Source organism: Struthio camelus, chromosome 28 (genome assembly GCF_040807025.1).
Source record: "Struthio camelus isolate bStrCam1 chromosome 28, bStrCam1.hap1, whole genome shotgun sequence".
Lineage (NCBI taxonomy): Eukaryota > Metazoa > Chordata > Aves > Struthioniformes > Struthionidae > Struthio > Struthio camelus.
The window spans coordinates 2,234,545-2,255,109 of record NC_090969.1 but is presented as its reverse complement, the minus strand read 5'-3'; the positions used below and the strand labels follow the sequence as shown (position 1 = coordinate 2,255,109).

Below are 20,565 nucleotides of genomic sequence, written 5' to 3'. Positions count from 1 at the left end.
CACCAGACGTGCCGCAGATATGGCAGGGACACCGGCATGCACACGCTAGGGACATGTTACAGACACGCAGCCATGCACAGGCTAGGGACATGCCAGGGACACACATACACCATGCGCAGCCGCACGGACACGCTAGGGACATGCGTGCAGCCACGCACATGCACCAGGAGCACACGCACATGCCGGGGACATGCACGTAGCCCCAGGCACTTAGAGCCATGCACATGCACACCCCAGTGACACGCTCACCCCAAAACACACATGCAACCTGCACACACGGGGCTCCAAAAGCTGCCCATGCGGGACATCACGTGGGGAGGGGACACGGGGCCCATGCAAGCCACATTCTCGTGAGGCCTTTGGGTCAGGGTCTGTCCCCGCAAGCAGCATGTCCCAGCAGGGACAGTCCTGTCCTCCCGGCGGCCCTGTCCCCGTTGCAGCTCCGAGCAGAGCCGTGGCCCTGGTAGGGTCGGAAAGGGCCCGGAAGGAAACGTAACCTCCCCCTCGTCCCCACTGCAGCTTCCTGCCACCGTGACGTGGCCCAGCACCTGCGGGGGGGGGGCAGCACCCACAGGAACAGCACGGGGGGCCGGGGCAATAGCGGTGGCTGTGCCGCCTGCGCCCGCAGGGACCCCACGGCAGAGACAGGGCAGCAGGGCTGAGCGGAGGTTTAATGTCCCGGGCAGGCAGCTCAGGGGCTCACGGGGTACGAGGAAGCCACGAAGCGTTGACCGTCCCCGTAGAAGGAGTTGCTCCAGGAGTAGGTCTGGATCTGGGCAGCTTTGCCTCCCAGGCTCACGTGGCACCTGCGGGACCGAGACGGCGTTGTGACCCAGGGCCACGGACAGTGGGCCCCATCCGTGCCACCTCGGTGCGGGGGTGTTCCCGGCTGCCCCCCAAGTGTGGGTCCCCCGCACTCACTGCTGGTCGGGTCGGGCTTTGTAGCACAAAGTGTAGAGGGCCAGGTCGAACTCGGGGCTGGAGCCCACGAAGATGGAGCCGATGCTCTTGAGGTAGTTGCTCCAGCGGTACTGCAGGGCCAGGACGTCGGGGAAGGCAGTCCACTGCGGGCACAGGGACGCGCTGGGGGACGCTGGGGACGGCCACAGGGGGACGGGGACTCTGGGGAGGGTCACGGGGACACAGACTGGGGAGACGGTCACAAGGGGGAGATAGGAACCGCGGGGACAATCATGGGGCAACGGGGACCCTGGGGATGGACGTAGAGGAAGAGGGACCTTGGGGATGGCCATAGGGGGACACAGACGCTGGGAAGAGCCACGGGGGCATGATGAGGACCTGAGGAAGCCCATGGGTAGGATGGGGGCCCTGGGAACAAGTCAGGGGGCTGCCAGGACCCATGTCTCTCGGATGATGGGAACTGTCCCCTCCTGGGGGACCCCTGTCCCTGCACTCACAGGCCCGTCGTAGCTGTAGCTCAGGTAGTTGAGTTGTCCTGACTTCTCCAGCTCGTAGAGCTGGACCCAGCTGTGGCAGCCGGACACCTTCCCCTTCTTGATCTCCCCTGGGCAGAGAGCAGGGTGAGGGCAATGTGTGCCCAGGCTCTGTCCCCCATCCGCCTCCTATCCCCAGGTCCCCATCTTCCCCCATTCTCATCCTTGTGGGCTGTTCCCCACATCCCCCCGTTCTTCCCTTTCCCCCACGTCCTGTATCCCCCCGTCCCCCCGGCTCCGTCCTCCCCGTGCCCCGCTCCCCGCGGTACCGTGGAAGACGTGCTCGAAGCCAGAGGAGTCGAGGGCCGTCCCACTGGAGCGCGAGTACAGCCCGAACCACATCTCCTTCAGGTCAGCCCGGAAAGCGTCCGCCGAGGGGTACAGGCCTGGGGGGACCGCACTGCCGTGGGGCCGGGCCAGGGGGCACGGCCACCCCCAGCTCAGGTAATGCCAGCCCCTGCCGGATCCCATGGTACCCCCAGCGCCATTTCCCCGCTGTCCCCTGTCCCTGTTCCCTACCCTTGGAGAGGAAGAAGCGTGTGAGCGTGGCCATGACAGGCGTCTGGAAGACGGCCTCCAGGAAGGCCTCCTCCTCCTGCTCCTCCTTGGATGTCAGCGTCTCGCTGTGGCCCGTCATCTTGTCATAGTTGTCCAGGAGGGCCAGGAAGCGGGCGAAGGTGGGCTTGGCAAAGAGCGTGGCCTCCGCCACGTATCTGAAGAGCCTGGGCCACGGGGAAGGCGAGGGAGGTGCGGCGACAGGAGCGGAGGCACCGGAGAAGGTTATTTGGGTGGGTGGACATGGGATGGATGGACAGATATGGGATATACACGGGATGGCTGGAAGATCAGCAGATGGATAAGGATGGAAGGACAGACAAGCAGACAACAGGATGGATGTGGGTGGACAGAGAGAGAGGCACAGACAGATGAGTATAGGAGGGATGAATCAATGTAGGGTGGATGGATGGATAGAGGATGGATGAAGAGACGAACAGGTAGGGTAGACAGACAGACGAGCGAATGGACAGACAGACGGACAGACACGGATGTCTGAAGGATAGACAGACAGCTGCGTGACTAGTTAGATGGACAGATGGGTGGACAAAGCAATGACTACCTGGATGGATAGATGGCTGGCCAAGAGGACAGACAGCCAGACGAGCGGAGGGACACAGGTGCCCAGGGACTTCCCCCATTCCTCACCTCTTCGAGGCATAGTCCTTGCCAGCGCTGGCCTCGGAGGCTGGGATCTTGTGTTGCAGGTCGAGGACGATCTCCCCGCTGGCGGCCCGGTTCCCGTCGGCGGCGTAGAGCTGCTCCGAGACGTCCCTGAGCTCGTCGTCAGAGATGGAGCGGAGGGCGAGGAGCTCGGCCCGCTCGCGCCCTGGGGAAGAGAGAGAAAGACGCGGGTTCAGGCCTCGGGCACTGCGGCCGGGACATCCTCGGCCCACTGCCGCCCCCCTCACCGAGAAGGGCCCCATGGGTCAAACAGGGCAGGAGGCAGAGTAGCCCCAGTGCCGCCGCCATGGTGCCCATCCCCGCCGCAGCCCGGCCAGCAGCGTTTATATCCTGGCTCTATCGCCGCAGATAATACCCGAAGGCCGGGAGCGGAGCACGTGGCAGCCCGGCCGAGCCAGGGGGAGGCCCAGGGCCGCTAGCGCCCTCGGGGAGGGGGCAGAGAGCCCGGCCGGTGCCCCGGACGGGGGCAAATTACGGGACGCTGCTCACCATTAATAATCCCGGCGTCGTTAAGGAGGCAGGCCGAGGCGCCGGCCCCGCTCGCGCGAACCTGAGAGCCGCGAATCGTCCGGATTCGGCCGCGGAGGTGGCTCCTGCCAGCGGCCGAGGGGGTTTGGGCTCTCGCCGTCCCCCCCGGGACCTTCCCCACGCTGCCCGGGGCCTCCCGGCTCGGGCACGCGCCGTCCCCGGGCAGCGTCCCCTCCAGATGCCCCGGCCACCCTCTTATCGCTGGAGACTGTTTAATATTTAAGGGACCAAATGTTGCTGGCCCAAGGCCTTCCCAGCGCCTGGGGCCGGGGCAGGGGGGGACACCTGCGCTGGCCCCCTCACCCTGCACCCGGCTCTGGGGGTCAGGGCGGATTTTGGGGGCCGAAGGGGCTATAGGGGGGGCATGGGGGCACCTAAGGATAGATGGGGAGCCATAGGGGACCGGGGGGCTGCCAAGACGGGCAATAGGGGCCTGGGGGTACCTGAGGGGCTATGGGGTGGGGTCTAGGGAGATCCTGAGGGGCCTTGGGGGCACCTAAGGATAGATGGGGAGCTATAGGGGACCGGGGGGATGCCTGGGGGGGCAATAGGGGCCTGGGGGTACCTGAGGGGCTATGGAGTGGGGTCTAGGGAGATACTGAGGGGCCTTGGGGGCACCTAAGGATGGATGGGGAGCTAGAGGGGACCGGGGGGCTGCCAAGACGGGCAATAGGGGCCTGGGGGTACCTGAGGGGCTATGGGGTGGGGTCTAGGGAGATCCTGAGGGGCCTTGGGGGCACCTAAGGATAGATGGGGAGCTAGAGGGGACCGGGGGGCTGCCAAGACGGGCAATAGGGGCCTGGGGCTATGGGAGGGGGACCATGAGGGACCATGGTGGGGGTGAGGTGCTATAGGATACTATAGGGGAGGTGGGGGGGGCTATAGGGGCACCGATCGGTTCCTGAGGGGCTACAGAGGAGCCTAGGGGTAGCCCTGGGGCAGAGACGGGGGCCATGAGCCTGCCCCGAGGGGACTGCCCCATCCAGGCCTTCTCCATCCGGGCCTTCACACCCCCCCCCTCCAAGGGCAACCGCCATCCGGGCATTTGCCCCGGCGGCGGCGTCAGGTCGAGCCGTGCGCATGCGCTGCCCCGCGGCGGGCGCACTTCCGCCCGCCCCGTCCTCGGGCGCAGGCGCGAGGGCGGAGCCCGCGCAGGCGCGGGGCGGCGGGCGTGTCGCGCAGGCGCGCTGCGGCGCTGCGCCCTGGGCTGGGATTTAAAGGGACAGGAGCGGCGGGGCCTGCGCTGCGCCCCCCCCCCCCCTTGGGGACCCCCCCCCTCCTTCCTCCCGCCCCCCAAAATGGTGTGCGGCGGCTTCGCCTGCTCCCGCAACGCCCTCTGCGCCCTCAACGTGGTCTACGTGGTGAGCGGGGCCCGGCGGGGCGGGGTCTCCCTTCCCCCCGGGGGTCTGGGGTCTCCGGGGAGGGGGCTGGGGTCCCTAAGGGGAGAGGAGGAGGGTAGGGACCCCCCTCTTGGGGGGGAGATAGGCATTCTTTTGGGGAGGCTGGGATCTTTTGGGGGGGGGACCCCCTTGTTGGGGAAAGGCTACAGTGGGGCCCTCCCTTTTGCGGGGGGGGGGCTGGGGTCTCAGCGGGGACCCCTATGAGGGGCTGGGGTTGCTCTAGGCCCCCCCTCACCCCACCCCGAGGGGGCTCTGGGGTATTTTTGGGGTCTCCTGTTCCTTTGGAGGGTGGGGGATGATTCCCTCGGACTGGGCTGGGGTCCCCCATGGGCAGACATGCCCCCCCCCACTGCCAAAAATAGGGACCCCCCCCAGGAAGGGACTAGGAGACCCTACTTGAACAGTGGGGCCTCCCTCCCCCTGAAAAGGGTGATTTTGGGGGGGGGGGATTGAGCCTAGGCTGGGGGGACTGAGGACCCCCAACACTAGGTTGGGGGGGGGTGAGGCAGCCCGACCCCACGATGAGGGGAAGGGAGCCCCATATTGAAGTGAGGTGGGAGTGGGGAAGGACCCCCCCCACGCACACCCCAAACCTCCGGGGGGGGGTTCGGGGAGGCCGAGCTGCTCCCGGCCCCCCCCGCTCGGCCCCCTCTAATCTGCCGGAGCAGGACCGGGGCGACGGCGCGGCGCTGGGACGGGCCCGTTTCCAGGAAGGGGCCCCCAGCCGGGCACCTCGCGATAGCGGAGCAGCCGCGGACGCCGACCTCGGGGACATCGTCCCGGCCACCCGCTGCCCCCAGGGTGGCCCGGCCGGTTTTCGCCACCCTAAATCCGTCAGCTCTAGGGAGAGTCGTGCCCAAAGGGGCTCTGGGGCCCGGCCGGGTTCGGGAGCCCCTCTGCCCCCATGGGGTTTTTCCATGCCGTCCTGCGGCCTCGGCCCTCCCCGGCGGCGGTGGCTCGGTGCCAAGCTCCCCGTCCGGGTGGTGACATTGGCGGCGGCACTCAGGGTGCTGGGTGCCCCCAGCCTGGCTCAGCACCCGGCAATGAGCAGCCTTGGGCTGACCCCTCCCCATGCAGGCGCTAAACCCTGGAGATCTCAGGCCACCCCTCGGGGTGGTGTTTTACAGCTGGGGAAACTGAGGCACGGGGGAGAGCGGGTGCCCTGTCTCCTCTTCCCCAGTCCAGCGCGATTCAGAGTGGGCGCCGGGGCGGTGGTGGGGGGGGGGGTCCTGGGCTGACGCTGCCCCTCGTTGCAGCTCGTGGGGCTGCTGCTCATCGGCGTCGCCGCCTGGGGCAAGGGCTTCGGCATCGTCTCCAGCATCCACATCATCGGCGGCGTCATCGCCGTCGGCTTCTTCCTCCTGCTCATCGCCATCGTGGGCCTCATCGGAGCCATCCACCACCACCAGGTCATGCTTTTCTTCGTATCCTTCACCCGAGGGGAAGGGCCGGCGCGAGGACGAGGGATGAGCGACGTCCTCCGCATCCGCCAGACCGGGCAGGACCGCGGCGGCGGGGACCCAACGCAGCTCAGCCAGGGCACGAGGGAGCGGGGGGCCCCTGGCCAGGACGCGCAGGTGGAGACGGCGCCGGGGTTGCTGCTCCCCTGCAGCCCTGGCGCTCGAGATAACGGATCTAACACCAATAATTCGGCAGCTCCGCTCTGATCTAGAAATAACCCGCGGCGAAGCCCTGCGCTCCCCTCTCGCAGCCGGAAAGAGGGAGCTGTGGATTTGAACCTCCCTCCCCCTGAACCAACCCCAAAACGCAGCCTGGGGCCACCCCGATCGGCCCCGGGGATGCGAGCGTCTCTGCACGCGGCCCCAGGCTGGGAAATACCCTCGCTGCGAGACCGGGTTGTGCTGAGCAAGGCTTTGCCCGTGGCCTTTTTGCTTCCCCTGTGGGAAAGGAAGAAGGGAAACCACAGCTCTGCTGGCACCCCTGCGCCGGGCCGGCCCCGCACCCATGGGAGAGCTTCCCCCGCCGGTGCCGGCCCAGACAGGGTCTCCCAGGACAAGCAGGGTGGTAGGGATTACGGGACCGTGGCCAGAGCCGGCGGCAGGGGAGGGGGTCTGCAGCTCCCCAGGCGCGAGGAGATGGCACTGCTGAGCCCGTTGCCTTGACTCCAGCCCTCCCCAGTACATGATCATCCTGGGCCTCGTCTTCGTCTTCCAGTTTGGCGTGTCCTGCTCGTGCCTGGCTATTAACAGGAACCGGCAGGTGAGTCCTTCCCCCGCCATGTGGGGCCGGATGGCGGGGGGACAGGGCTGTCCCCCACCTCTCCTTGTACCCTGGAGGGGCACTGGAGGCCCCCCAGTCACTCACAGGCCAGCATGGCATTGTCCCAATCAGGGGACACCCAGGTGGGCAGAAGGACATGTGCTGTCCCCCTGCCAGCAGGGACACCCCTTCCCCTCCTTGGGGTCCCTCTGGTGGGTGTCACCCCCATGCTCACACTGCTGTCCCCCCCCTTTGTGTGTGTGGAGGGGGCTTTGACCCGAGTGGGCCCTGGGACAGGGGTGTAATGGCAGTGGGGGCCCTCGCGGTGTCCCCTACGCGTGCAGGAGGGGCTCTTCAGCTCCACCTGGCCCATCCTGAGCAACAAGACCAAGACGGAGCTGGAGAAGAACCTGGACTGCTGCGGGCTGCTCAACAGCACGGCCGACTTCCAGACCTTCCAGGCGGAGTTTGTCGTCTGCCCGGCGGTGAGCGGGGACACCGGTGGCCCCCGGGGACCCTGCCCCACGCGGCCCCCCACCTCCACCTGGCCCCGCTCATCCCGGGATCTCTTCTCCCCCCACTCCTGGCTGCAGAAGTGCAAGACCCTCCTGGGCAAAGACCCCCGAGCCAAGTGTCTGACCTGCGGCGAGAAGATGCTGCAGCACTCGGACGAAGCCCTGAAGATCCTGGGCGGCGTCGGCCTCTTCTTCAGCTTCACAGAGGTGAGTGGGGGTCCGAGGGGGACTGGGCATCGGTTTGGGGGGGGGGGGGGGGGCTGCATCAACAGCCCTGACTGCCCCCCCCTGGGCTGGGCCGTGTCTCTTGCAGATCCTGGGCGTGTGGCTCGCCATGCGGTACCGAAACCAGAAGGACCCCAGAGCCAACCCCAGCGCCTTCTTATAGGGCTGGTGCCCTGCCCCGTCCCCCACCGGGGCACGCGCCGCCCCTCTGCCCCCCTGTAGCCGCTAGTAAGCTCCTCCCGGGGACCGTCTCCGTCTGCGCCACGAAAGGTGCCCCCGCTCCGGGCGCGCAGGGGCCTTGGCCACGTTCCCGAGCCGCTGATCGGACGCGTTGCCGCCGCATGAAGCCTTTGGTACGTGGCAGCCGGGCCCGAGGGGCTCCGAAAGCGAAGGTGGCGCCGTCCGGAGCGGGTCGGGGGTGCGGCTGGAGCAGGGCTCGCGGCCGCAGACCCCGCCGGCCCTCGGAGCGGGCACCGAGGCCGCAGTCACCCCTCTCCTCCGCGGGCAGCAGGCAGCGCGGGCTCCTCCGTGCCGAGGTTCTCCCCATGTCATCCCTGCCCATTCCCAGTAAGCTTTACCCCCCTCCCCAGACTGGTGCATGCTGGTTATTTATATGCTGGGTAGGGGAAACAGGACAAGCAGCACCCAAAAGCCCTCAGCACCTTCCTGCCCTCCTTCACCCCCCTCAGCTGGCACAGGGCTGGCGCTGCCCCCGGCCCGGCACCGAGGGCTCTGCCTGCTCCACGCCGCGGGTGGCAGCGTGGCCCGCCCTGCCCGTTGCCACCGTAGGGACGTCACCGCGTCCGAGACGGTTGGAATAAACACCGTTCAGCGACGCTGGCTCCGGCTTTTGGTTGGGGGCACCAGGAGCAGCCTCACGCGGGGCGGGGGGGAGTTCCTCGTTCGCGGCCGGGCTCCCTCCCCACGTCCCCGTGACGCACGAGGGGGCCGAGCCAAGCGAGGAGGTGGGCACGGGGCCAGGCTGCCCCCCCGGGCACTGCCCGCATCCCTTTATTGGCAACGGCAGTGTCCGGAGCTGAGAGAAAAACGCGGTGCACGTCTCCACGCTGTCCCCCCCCCCCCCCCCACCCCAAATCCTCATAAATAGCAACCAGCAGCACCAGGGAGGTGGGTGGGGGGACACGGCCGGGCTAAGGCCACACACGAGGACCCCGGGCGCCAGGGCTCCTTGCTGTCCCCCCCCCCCCGCCCTCCCGCGCCGCTGTGCGAGCGGAGCACCAGTGCAGGGAAGCCTCGTCTTCCCTCGCACGCGGCTCGCACGAGGCCGGGGTGCAGGGTCTGGGGTGGGGGGGGGGGACCCCCGGGCGCCTGCCGACACGTGGGTTTGGGGGGGGGGGGGGTTCGATTCCCCCTGCCGAGTCCATAACCGCTGCGGGGTGGAGGGGAGAGGGGGGGCACCCTCCGGGGGCCGAGTCCGATCCTGCGCGGCCCCCCCTGCCCACCACCCCGCGGGGGCCGCTACCCCTCGCCCGCGCCCCGGTCCTGGAGGTAGAGGTGCCGCAGTGCGTTGTAGGCAGAGATCCGCTTGTAGGGGTTGAAGGTCAGCATCTCCTGGGGGGGGGGGACATGGATTTAGGGGGGGGCACACGCCAAGGACATGTGTCGTCCCCCCCCCCCCACACACACACACACCTGAAGGTTGCATGGGTTCTCCCCAGCTCTGGGTATGTTGGGGTCTGTCCTCAACCCAGGACACCCTCCCCCTCCTCCTCTTCCATGTGTCCCCCCCCCCACCAGCGGTCTCACCAGGAGCAGCTGGGTCCCCAACGGCTCCATCTCGGGGACGAAGCCCTCGACGGGCTGGGGGGGCCGAGCCGTGAACGCGCAGCGGGGCAGGGCCACGTCCAGGGGCCAGTCGTCCTCCACAGGGAGCCCGATCATGCTGGGGGCGAGGTGGGGGGGGGACGGACAATAGTGTCAGGGCCAGGTGCCCCGAGGTGCTAGCTCAGCCCCCCCTGCCACCCTCCCAAACCCTGTCCCCCAACCCGCCCCAGTCACCCCCCCCCACCCCACAAATCACTTACTCAAAAATCTTGCCCAGCTGGTCGGCCTCTGAGTTACCGCAGAAAAGGGGCCTGGGGGGGGGGGACAAGGGGATGTCACCAGGGTGGGGACACACCGCTGCCGTCACCCACCGATGCTGGGGGACACGGGGGCTCGGTTGAGGGCAGGGATCTCCCACGGGCCGCGTTGGCGGCAGGTGGCACCCCGTGACCAAGCCGTGGGACACGCCAGGGACCGCAGGCCCGTGTCCCCTCCCTGGTCCCCCCCCTCCATGTGCCCACCCCCCCCCCCCGCCCCAGCGCTCACTTCCGCCTGAACATCTCGGCGAAGATGCAGCCCACGCTCCACATGTCCACGGGCGTCGCGTAGGTCGACTGGAGCAGCACCTCGGGCGCCCGGTACCACAGCGTCACCACCTGCCCGCGGCATGGGGACGGTCACAGCCTGCGGGTCCCCTCCTAGCTGGGGGGGGGGGGGGGCCACCTCCCCCCTCAACGGAGAGCCACAGCCACTCAGCCCCAAAGCAGCCTGGATTCGTGGCCACTTAGGTGTGGGGACCCGTGGCTTCCTAGGTTCACGGCCACCTTGTCCCTGAAGGCCCCCTCCAGCCCTAGGGACACCTGGGACCGGTGGCTCCCCAGACTCACAGTCATGGCCACAAACGTGGCCCCTCTGCCCCATAGGGGCTTCCTAGATTTGCCATCACTCAACTCCTGGGTCACCCTGACCTGTAGCTCCCCGGGCTTGTGGCCACCTGGGACCCACAGCCAACCCAACCCACGGCCACCTGGGACCCGTGGTCACCTGAGCCCCCACGGCTTCCTGGATCCATGGCCAACCCAACGCGTGGCCACCTGGGACCCACAGCTCCCTGGATTTGTGGCCACCCAGCCCCATGGTCACCCAGCTTCACGGCCACACAGCCTTGGAGCCACCTAAGCCCCATCACTCCTCGGTTTTGTGGCTACGCAGATTCGCAGCTACGTGGCCCTACAGCCCCCCCAGGACCCAGAGCTCCCCAGATTCACGGCCCCTGGCCACACACCACAGGGGTCAGGGCCATCTGGCAGCTGTAGATGCGGGCCAGGCCAAAGTCGGCCAGCTTGACCTGCCCGTTGCTGGTCACCAGGATGTTCTCGGGCTTGAGGTCCCGATGGACGATGCAGTTCGAGTGCAGGAAGTCGAGGCCGCGGAGGAACTGCCGCATGAGGTCCTGGAAAGGGAGAGCGCCCGGTGTGAGCGACCCCCCCCATGCCCACCGTGGTCCCACGGCCATCGTGCCGGCCCCCCCCCAAACCCACCTTGATGGTATCGAGCGGCAACCCGGGCGCAGGCGCCTTGTCCAGGTAGGTCTTCAGGTCCTGGTCCACGTGCTCGAAGACCAGCGTCACCTTGGTCTCGCGCTCGGTCCGTGCCGTGGCGCAGACGTCCATCAGCCTGGCCGGGGAAGGGGGTGAGGGGGGGACACGGCGTCAGCAGGGGGGAGGTCCCCGGTCACCGCGGGGCGGGAGGGGGCACCCACAGGACTCACCGGACGATGTTGGGGTGGTCGAAGTGCTCGAGGCGCTTGAGCAGGGCCACCTCGCGCACGGTGCTCAGGGGCAGCCCGTTCTCCGTCGTCTGCACCCGCACGTTCTTCAGCGCCACGAACTTGCCGCTCTGCAGGTCCCGCGCCTTGTAGACGGTGCCGTAGGCGCCCACGCCGATCTCCGCCACCGGCTCGTACTGCGCCCGCACCTCCTTCGCCATGCTGGCGCCGCCGTCGGCCGGGGCCCCCGGCACCCTGCAGCACCCAGCACCCGCTGACCGGCACTGGCCTGCATCCTCCCCCGCCCCCGCCAGCACCCAGCGCCGCAAAGAAAGAGCAGCGTCAGCCTGGGAGCCAGCGGCACCCTGCAGCCCCGGTTCACACGTGGCCACGGCACCCAGCACCGCCCACCGCCAAAGCCCAGCGCCCCAGGGACCAGCATCCCAGAGCACCCTGCGGACCCAGCACCCCGCGGACCCAGCAGCGAGCAGCTCCCAGCACCCCCAGCTCCCAGCACCCCAGAAACAGGCATCCCACAGCTCCCAGCACCCTGTAGCACCCAGCAGCTCCCAGCAGCTCCCAGCACCCCATAGCTCCCAGCACCCTATAGCACTCCAGAGCTCCCAGCACCCCATAGCTCCCAGCAGTTCCCAGCACCCCAGCAACTGGCACTTCATAGCTCCCAGCGCCCCAGAGACCAGCATCCCAGAGCACCCTGCGGACCCCAGCACCCCACAGACCCGAACACCCCCAGCTCCCAGCACCCAGTGGCTCCCAGCACCCTATAGCTCCCAGCACCCTGCAGCACCCTGTAGCACCCCATTGCTCCCAGCACCCTGCAGCTCCCGGCACCCTGCAGCACCCCACAAGCCCCCAGCACCCACAGCACCCCATGGAGCCCCCCACCCCACCCCGGCGACCCTACCACAACACGCCCCCTCTCGCCAGCGCCACGCGTGCAGCGGGGACCCGCGGGGGAGGCTCTGCCCCTCGTGCAAGAGGCCGGTGCACGGAGAAAGGCGCGTGCAAAGGCGGGGGGGGAGGGGGGGAAGGGGCCGCCCGCGTGCAAGGCGCTCGTGCAAGGCGGGAGCCGCCGGCGTGCAGCGAGCGGGGCCGGGGCAAGGCGCGGGTGCCACGCGTGCACGGGGCCGGAGGCGGAGGGGGGAAGGTCCCACGCGTGCAGGGGGCCGGTGCGAGGGGGAGGCACCGGGGGGGGGAGGGGAACCCGGCGCGCGCAGGGGGCTCGTGCAAAGGGGGCCGCGTCGCGTGCAAGGGGCCCATGCAAGGGGCCGCGCGCGTGCAAGGGGCCCGTGCAAGGCGCTCGTGCAAGGGGCCGCGCCCGTGCAAAGGGATCCGCGCAAGGGGCCGCGCGGGCGCGCACGGGGGCCCCGCGACTCACCCGAGCGGCAGCGCGCGGGTCTCGGCGGCGGGGCCCGGGCCGGGGGCGGGGCTGGAGGACCGGAACCAGCGAGACGAGCCGGCCGGAAGGGCCACGGTTGGGGGGGGAGGGAGGAGAGAGAGGGACGCCTGTGTCCCCCCCCCACTCCCCAACCGGGCTTTATTTGCAGGGAGGGGCGAGGGGAGGGGCGAGGGGAGGGATGCTGGGTGCCGCTGGGAGAAGGGTTCCTTCCTCCCTCCCCGGCTGCCCGGGCTGGTGGGACCCCCCCCCCCAAAACCCCGGACGCCTGGGCTCCCCGCCCAGAGGCTGGGGGGGGGGGGGGCGATGGAGGGGAAGAGGGCGGACTCGAACCCGCGGCCCCGAGCGCTGCTCGACCCCCCCCCCCAACCGGCGCCGCGGCGCGACAGCGCCCCCTGGCGGAGAGCGGCGGCAGCGCGCCCGGCCCCGCGCGCCTTGGTGGGGGGGGGGCGCCCCCTCCCCTGCACCACAACCCCTAGGACCCCCCACCCCCACCCCGGGGAGGGGACCCCTGAGACCCCTCCCTCCCGGTCTGGCTCCCCCCCTCCCGAAGCTCCACCCCCGGGGCACCGGGACCCCCCCACCCCCGCGGGGATCGCGACCCCCAGGTGTCCGTCTCCGCCCCCCCCCCCAACGCGGAGCCGTCACCGCGGCCCGGGCTCTGTCCGTGGTGCTGAAACGGCCCCGGCGGCCGGCGGGGCCCACGGGGGACCGGCCCCACGTGGGGGAGACCAGGACTGGGGGGGGGGGAGACCGGGTTCACGGCGGGGCACCGGGATCACGGGGGGGGCACCGGCCCCATGTGGGGGCACCAGGACTGGGGGGAGACCGGGTTCACGGGGGGACACGGGAACCGGGGGGGAGACCGAGCTCAGAGTGGGGCACTGGGACCGGGGGGGGGAACCAGCCCCACAGGGGGACATGAAGACCGGGGTGGTGGGGGGGGGGGAACACCGGGCTCACGGTGGGGGCACAGGGGACACTGAGAGCACGGGAGAGGGGGACCTGGACCACGGGGGGTGGGGGGCACCAGGACCACGGAGGACACCAGGCCTGGGTGGGTCCCCCTGCTCCCCAGCAGGGATCCAGGCCCCCCCCCACCCCAGGTGCTGGGTACCGGGGGGGGGGGGCTGAACCCCACAGCTGGGCACAGCTGGGTGCACATGCGCAGAGGCAGCACCGTCCCTCATGCAGGGGCACACGCGTGTGCGTACGGCTCCCGTGCAGGGACACACGCGTGTGCGTACGGCCCCCCCAGCCACGGCCCCGTGCCCAGCGGATGAAGGCGCTGGGGCCCCCCCCACGGGGCAAAGGGCTCCGGGCCGGGGCCCTCACCGTGCCCTCACCGCCACGCACGGCTGGGTCGGCGTCAAGAGGCGCCGGGGGGGGCACCCCACGGGGGTCCAGAGTCCCCCGAGCGTTGACGTCAAACGCTGCGTCCCCACGGGGGACGTCAACTCGCTCGGAAGAGGCGCAGCCGGGCGTCGCGAACAACGCGGTGGTGGGGGGTGGGTGCAACACCGGAGCGGGCGGCAAGCCATGCCCTCGCCCTCTCCGGGGTGGGGGGGGGCCGCCCTTCGCCCACCACCGTCTGGGCCGCGCGGGTGCCGCCCGGCGGGCGCGGGAACGAGTCACGTCCTGGCACCCCGGCGGGACGGCGGGCATGCCGGGGCAGGAGGGCGCGCGGTGCGCCCGCCCCGCCGGAGCGGGCGGCGGACGGCAGCCCCGGGGTGCGCAACGGGCCCTTGAATCACGCCGGAAAGCCGGGGCGGGCGACGGGCTGGGGAAGGGTGGTGGCGGGTGGGGGGATGTGAAGGCAACGGCCCTCCCCCCCCCCCCAACTTCCCCAATGCAGGCACCGAGTCGCTCGCCATCCCCTATAACCCCTTTTATTACATAAATAAACCTTTAAATAGCCCGGCGGCGCTCGGAGCGTCCCCGCCGGAGGGTGGGAGACACGGACGGCCCCGACCGGCCGGGCTCCGCCGTGCGTTTAGGCGGGTGCCGCAGACGGGAAGGGTCTCCTTAAGAGCAATAAATAGGGGCCCGGTGGGCTTAAATAAGGGGGATTTTGCAGCCAGCCAGACCAGCAGCCGGGGCGGCAGGCGCCGCGGGGTGCCGCCGCGCCGGCCCGCGCTCGGGGCGAGGGGCACCCGCGGCCCCGCTCAGCGGCTCAGGAAGCGCAGGTTGATGTCCGTCTCCGGTACGAGCAGCGTCCGCGTCATGGGCCGCACGGGGCGCCCGCCGGGTTCGGGTTTCACCTCGAAACGCTGCAGGATCTGCAAAAGAGGCGGGGAAGGCGGGTGAGGAGGGTGGCGGGTGGCGGCGGGGGGGGGGTGGCGGCGGGTGCCGGGTCCCGCTCTCACCTGCGCCAAGGCCAGGTGGATCTCCAGCTCGGCGACGCGGCGGCCGACGCAGCTGCGTTTGCCGACGCCGAAGGGCAGCGAGGCGAAGGGGTGGTGGCCGGGTTGGCGGCTCAGCCAACGCTCGGGCCGGAAGGCGTCGGGCGCCGGGAAGAGGCGGGCGTCGCGGGACGTGGCGTAGTGGCACAGCGTGATGAGGGTCTGCGGGCAGAGTCGAGAGGGGGCTGAGCCGCGGTCGGAGCGGGTGCTGAGCCGTCCCCGCCGGCTGGCCGCCCCGGCTCACCTTGCGGGGGATCAGGTAGTCGCCCAGGAGGATGTCGCGGTCGGAGATGACGCGGGCGTTGCCGGGGATGACCGGGTAGAGCCTGCGGCGGGAGGGGAGACGCCGGGGGTTGGTGAAGGTCGGGGGCGCACCGGTGGGCGCGAACCCCGGCGCCGGCCGCCGCGCTCACCTGAGCGTCTCCTTCACCACGGCCTTGAGCAGGGGCATGCGGGCGAGCTGGGCGGCCGAGGGGCCGCGGCCGTCGCCCAGCGCCGCCGAGACCTCCCGGTGCAGGGCCGCCTGCACGTCGGGGTGCCGCGACAGCTCGTACAGGCTCCACGACAGCGTGCTGGAGATCTGCGGGCGGCAAGGAGCGGCGCTGAGCCCGGGGCGGCCCGACGGGACGCTACGGGCACGTAGGGAGGGACGGCGGCGCCCGGCATCTCACCGTGTCCACGCCGGCCAGCAGCAGCTCGGTGACGTTGCCGTAGATGACCTTCACGGGCACCTTCTCCCGGGCCAGGTGGTAGGTGAGGCAGGTGCCGTCGAGCCGCTCGGCCGCCTCGGCCACGCGCCGGTCCACGTGGTCCTTGGCTGGTGGGGGAGCAGGAGGTGCCGTGAGCGGCGCGGCCGGGTGGCGGGGCCACCGGCGTGCCCCCCGCCCGGCCACCCCGGCCCTCACCGAAGGCGAACATGTAGTCCCAGGCGTCGCAGAAGGTGCGCCAGGGCTTGGGGAAGAGGCGGTGCAGGAAGCGCGGCATGGCCATGGTGAGCAGCGTGGTCCCGAACATGGTGTTGACGGCGCGGATGAAGGTCTCCGTGTCCTGCGGCACCTCCGGCTCCAGGCAGCCCAGGCGGGACCCGAAGAGGACGGAGGAGATGCCTGCGGCAGCCGGTGGGTGGAAGCAGTTAGATGGGGGCCGCGGGGACATGGGAGCCTCGGGGGACACGGGATCACCTGGGGGAAACGGGAGCCCAAGGGGTAGACAGGAGCCTCTGGGGGACATGGGTTCACCTGGTGACATGGGTGGCCCTGGGGGACACAGGTGGCCCGGGGGGGGACAGATCAGCCCCTGGGGACATGGGAGCCTTGGGGGACACGGGATCACCTGGGGGACACGGGAGCCCAAGGGGTAGACAGGAGTCTCTGGGGGACATGGGTGGCCCTGGGAGACACAGATGGCCCTGCGGGGGGGACAGATCAGCTCCTGGGGACATGGGAGCCGCAGGTAGCTGGGGGGGGGAAGGACACACGGCCCCAGGCAGAGCTGGCCGGGTGCCGGCGGTGACGTCCCCCATCCCCGACCCACCTTCCAAGCCAAACTTGTAAAACTCGGTGGCCACGTCGGGGACGAGCTGCTGGGGGTGACGGTCGCGCTGGCGCTGCAGGCGCCGCAGCAGGTCGGCCACGACGGCCTCGAGGGCGCCCGCGTAGGCCTCGGCCGCCCGCGGCCGCAGCAGGTGCCGGCCCAGCAGGCTGCGCATGCGCTGCCACTCCTCGCCCTCCCTGCCGGGGCACATGGCACACGCGTGACACACGGCACGCACATGACACACGGCACACGCGTGCAAATCGCCTGCAGACGGGTCGGCATGCAGCCCGTGCACGCATGCAAAGGTGCATGCATGCAAAACGCCTGGAAACGTGTTTGCATGCAACCCATGCACACGTGTGCAAAGCTGCACGTGTGCAGCACGCCCGCAAACGCGTTTGCATGCACAAACGCGTGCACACACGTGCAAAGCTGCCGGGCTGCGCGCGTGCCGGACGCCTGCAACCGTGCGTGCACGCCCAAAGCCGCGCGCAAAGGCGCGGGCGCACGGAGGCGCGCGTCCTGCACGAACACGTACGCGCCCACGTACGGCGGCGGAGGCGCAAGGCCACCCGCAACGCCACGTGCGCGCACGTGCGGGCGCCCGTGGGAGCGCGGCTGCGCCCGCGCCGGCCCCGGGGTGCCGCAGCCCGCGGGCTCGGCGCTCCGCTGGCCGGCGGTTACTCACATCCTGCGCTGCCAGCGCGGCCCGGCTGGCGGGGAGCGGGGGGGGGGGGGCCCTGAATCACGCCTGAGTCACGGCGGGCTCGCGCGGACCCTCCCTGCGCCCGCGGGATGTCCTTCCCGGAACGGGTGCGTGGGCCGGGGCCCGGCTGCCCCCTCCCCCCCCCCCAAGCCCGGCGCGTGGCCTACGGACCCTGCTGCAGCACCCCAACCTCGTGCACCCAGCACCGTGCTCAGCTCCCCCCCCACTCCAGCCCCATCTACAGCCCCCTGGCCCCGTGCAGAGACCCCCCCCCCCACAACCAACCCATGCTCAGACTCCCTCGCACAGCACCCCCAACCCGTACATGGCCCCCCGGCCCCATGCACAGCACCCTGACCCTTGCACAGCCCCCCCCCGACCCTGTGTGCAGCACCCGGATCTGGAGTGCAGCATTCAGACCCCATGTGCAGCCCCTCGACCCATGCACGGCCCCCCGACCCCGCATGCAGCTCCTGGAGCCATGCACAGCTCCCCGACCCATGCACAGCCCCCTGACCCCGCATGCAGCCCCCAGACCCACGCAGAGTCCCCAGACCCTGCATGCAGCCCCCAGACCCATGCATAGCACCCCAGCTCCACGTGCAGCCCCGAACCCATGCACAGCCCCCCAGCCCTACATGCAGCTCACCAACCCCATGTGCAGCCCCCTGACACATGCACAGCCCCCGGACCCCACATCCAGCCCCCTGACCCATGCACAGCCCCCGGACCCCACGTGCAGCCCCTTGACCCATGCACAGCCCCTGGACCCCACGTGCAGCCCCCTGACCCATGCACAGCCCCCGGACCCCACGTGCAGCCCCTTGACCCATGCACAGCCCCTGGACCCCACGTGCAGCCCCCTGACCCATGCACAGCCCCCGGACCCCACATCCAGCCCCCTGACCCATACAGAGCCCCCCCAGACCTTGCATGCAGCCCCCACCCCCCCCCCTTCGGGCACAGCCCCCCAACTCACGCGGTGAGCAGCCCGCACGCGTGGCCGCGCCAGGCCCGGTAGTCCTTCCAGGAGGAGAGGTGGGAGCGCACGGGGCAGGGACCCTCCTGCCGCAGCACCTGCTCCACCAGCCCGGCGTCCGCCACGTGCACCGTCAGCACCGGCCCGAAGCTGGCCTTCCAGAGCGGCCCGTAGCGCGCCCGGCCCTCCAGCTGCGCGGGCCACCGGCAGGCGTCACCGGCGGCCGCGGCACCCCGCGGGCACGGCCCCCGGCGGCAGCCTCCGAAAGCGGCATGCCCTCCAGCGAGGCAGACCTGTCCCCATGCCGAGCCCCGGGGCGGTGGCACCGGCGTCCCCTTGTTCGCTCCAACCCCAGAGCGGTGGCACCGCAGGCTCCCTGTCCCCTCCAACCCCAGGGCGGTGGCATCGGGGCCCCGTTGTCTCCTGCAACCCCAGGGTGGTGGCACCGGAGGCTCCCTGTCCCCTCCAACCCCAGGGCGGTGGCATCGGGGCCCCGTTGTCTCCTGCAATCCCTGGGTGGTGGCACCAGGCTCCCTGTCCCCTCCAAGCCCAGGGTGGTGGCACCAGGATCCCCTTGTCCCCTCCAAGCCCCAGGACAGTGGCACCAGGGGCTCTTTCTCCTCTTCAATCCCAGGGCAGTGGCATCAGGGTCCTGTTGTCCCCTCCAACCCCAGGGCTGTGGCATCGGAGGCTCCCTGTCCCTTCCAACCCCAGAGCGGTGGCATCGGGGTCCCCTTGCTCCCTGCAACCCTAGGGCGGTGGCACCGGGTCCTGCTGTCCCCTCCAACGCCAAGGTGGTAGCACCAGGTCCCCTTGTCCCCACCGACCCCAGAGCAGTGGCACCAGGGTCCCCTCGGACCCACCAACACCAGGACGGTGGCACCGGAGGCTCCCTATCCCCTCCAACCCCGGGGCAGTGGCACCGGGGTCCCGTTGTCTCCTGCAACCCCAGGGCAGTGGCATCAGGGTCCTGTTGTCCCCTCCAACCCTAGGGCAGTGGCACCGGAAGCTCCCTGTCCCCTCCGAGCCCCAAGGTGGTGACGCCAGGGCTGCAGCTGGTACCTGCAGCTGGTGGAGGCGCCGGAGGCCGCCGCGGCAGAGCAGCTGGTAGGCGAAGGCGGCCGGGCTGGGACCCGGCATCTCGGCCAGGCGGCGGGGGCCGCGGGCGGCGCGGGGGGCGGCCGGTTCGGGCAGGCAGCGGCCCAGCAGGGCCGCCCGGGCGGGCAGGCGCAGGCTGTGCGGCATGCCGGGTGCCCCACGGACGAGCCTCGACTGAGCCCGCCGGCCTCGGCCAGCACCTTTATAGGCACCCACGTGGAGCCGGGCGAGCCCCGCCCCCTGTTGCGCCAAGCCCCACCCCCAAGCCCCCAAGCCCCGCCCCCTCTCTGCCCCAAGCCCCGCCCCGCGGAGTCGAATTGGGGATCCCCAGCAGGCCCCCTGCGCCCAAACCCGCTGGGCAGGGGTCCCCGGAGCAGGGTTTGGGCAGGGGACACGCGTACACGCGTGAGCACCGCCAGGCACACACGTGGGCGCCAGCAGCCGCCTCCCTCGCGGCGGGGGGTGTCGGCGGGTGCCAATGCGCCCCCCACCCACCCGAGCCGGGGTGCGCAAGGGACCCAGGTGGCCTGCAGCGGGCGGGGGGGGGGCACAAATGAGGACGGAGCTGGGGGTCCCGAATGGATAGCGGCCGCCTGAGCCCGGGGGGGGCAGCTCAGCGTTGGCAGCGTCCCGAGAGGCGTCCCCGTCCCCCGCGGTGGCCGGGGCGGGGGGGACACGCGCACGGCGGTGGCCGGCGGCAGGCAGAGGCACGCGGAGCCGGCGACGGCGGGGAGTGGCGGCGGGGGGGCCAGGTGCCCCGTTCGGGCCCCCCGGGAGGGCGAGGGCCCCCCGCAGCATCGCCCGCCTCTGGATTCTCGGGAATTACCGACTTGCAACACAGGAAATGCTGCCGTTTGCGGTGGAAAACACCCGCCGCCACCCCCCCGGCGGGCAGGGAGCCCGGGTAGACGGGCTCCGGTCGGGGCCAAAGGCGGTTGGGACCACCGACTACTCCCCGGGGGGCTACCGGGACGTGGCGGCGGAGGGCGCGGGACCCCCGAGGTTGAGCTCAGCCGGGGAGAGGGGGGACGGTTTCCCTCGGGTTCGCAGCCCGGCTGTTTGCAGCAGCGCCAGCCCCGCGGCAGGGGATTTGCTCACCTTTGCCAGGAGGCTGAGATCATACCTGAACGGCTGCCAAAGCGCCGGGGAAACTGAGGCAGGCGGCGAGGGCGCGAACCGGCCCCGCCGCTCCGGCACCCAGCGGGGCCCTGCCCGGCACTCGGGGGCCGCTCGGCTGCCAAACCCTCCTGCTTCAGGGAGGGATCGGCCAAAACAGGTTGTTTTTTTTTTTTT

General features: G+C 70.6%; 4 protein-coding genes across 5 annotated transcripts; 1 reads left to right on the top strand and 3 right to left on the bottom strand.

Moving 5' to 3' along the window:
- Window positions 1-632: 632 nt before the first annotated feature.
- Window positions 633-3,019, bottom strand: LOC104148647 (uridylate-specific endoribonuclease C-like). The gene is made up of 7 exons (XM_068921545.1): window positions 2,921-3,019; window positions 2,658-2,838; window positions 1,974-2,176; window positions 1,724-1,840; window positions 1,419-1,525; window positions 922-1,064; window positions 633-806 (listed from the first exon to the last, which is right to left on the bottom strand). The coding sequence occupies exons 1-7, from the start codon at window positions 2,988-2,990 to the stop codon at window positions 692-694; spliced, it is 936 nt and encodes a 311-aa protein (XP_068777646.1). The 5' UTR covers window positions 2,991-3,019; the 3' UTR covers window positions 633-691.
- A 1,321-nt stretch (window positions 3,020-4,340) lies between these two features.
- Window positions 4,341-8,416, top strand: TSPAN31 (tetraspanin 31). Its single transcript, XM_068921033.1, has 6 exons — window positions 4,341-4,582; window positions 5,878-6,045; window positions 6,761-6,841; window positions 7,186-7,326; window positions 7,435-7,563; window positions 7,670-8,416. The coding sequence occupies exons 1-6, from the start codon at window positions 4,520-4,522 to the stop codon at window positions 7,742-7,744; spliced, it is 657 nt and encodes a 218-aa protein (XP_068777134.1). The 5' UTR covers window positions 4,341-4,519; the 3' UTR covers window positions 7,745-8,416.
- Window positions 8,417-8,424: 8 nt separating this feature from the next.
- On the bottom strand, window positions 8,425-12,613 carry CDK4 (cyclin dependent kinase 4). Of its 2 annotated transcripts, XM_068921031.1 has the most exons (8): window positions 12,534-12,613; window positions 11,138-11,389; window positions 10,908-11,043; window positions 10,652-10,819; window positions 9,913-10,022; window positions 9,627-9,677; window positions 9,349-9,484; window positions 8,425-9,153 (listed from the first exon to the last, which is right to left on the bottom strand). In XM_068921031.1, exons 2-8 carry the CDS (start codon window positions 11,353-11,355, stop codon window positions 9,061-9,063), a joined length of 912 nt encoding a protein of 303 aa, XP_068777132.1. In that variant the 5' UTR covers window positions 11,356-11,389; window positions 12,534-12,613; the 3' UTR covers window positions 8,425-9,060. The 2 variants fall into 2 exon arrangements, with proteins under 2 accessions (XP_068777132.1, XP_068777133.1); XM_068921032.1 differs by lacking the exon at window positions 9,627-9,677.
- A 1,808-nt stretch (window positions 12,614-14,421) lies between these two features.
- On the bottom strand, window positions 14,422-19,344 carry CYP27B1 (cytochrome P450 family 27 subfamily B member 1). The gene is made up of 9 exons (XM_068921308.1): window positions 19,237-19,344; window positions 18,175-18,365; window positions 16,487-16,683; window positions 15,859-16,059; window positions 15,625-15,770; window positions 15,367-15,533; window positions 15,198-15,279; window positions 14,918-15,115; window positions 14,422-14,830 (listed from the first exon to the last, which is right to left on the bottom strand). Exons 1-9 carry the CDS (start codon window positions 19,312-19,314, stop codon window positions 14,717-14,719), a joined length of 1,374 nt encoding a protein of 457 aa, XP_068777409.1. The 5' UTR covers window positions 19,315-19,344; the 3' UTR covers window positions 14,422-14,716.
- Window positions 19,345-20,565: the final 1,221 nt, after the last annotated feature.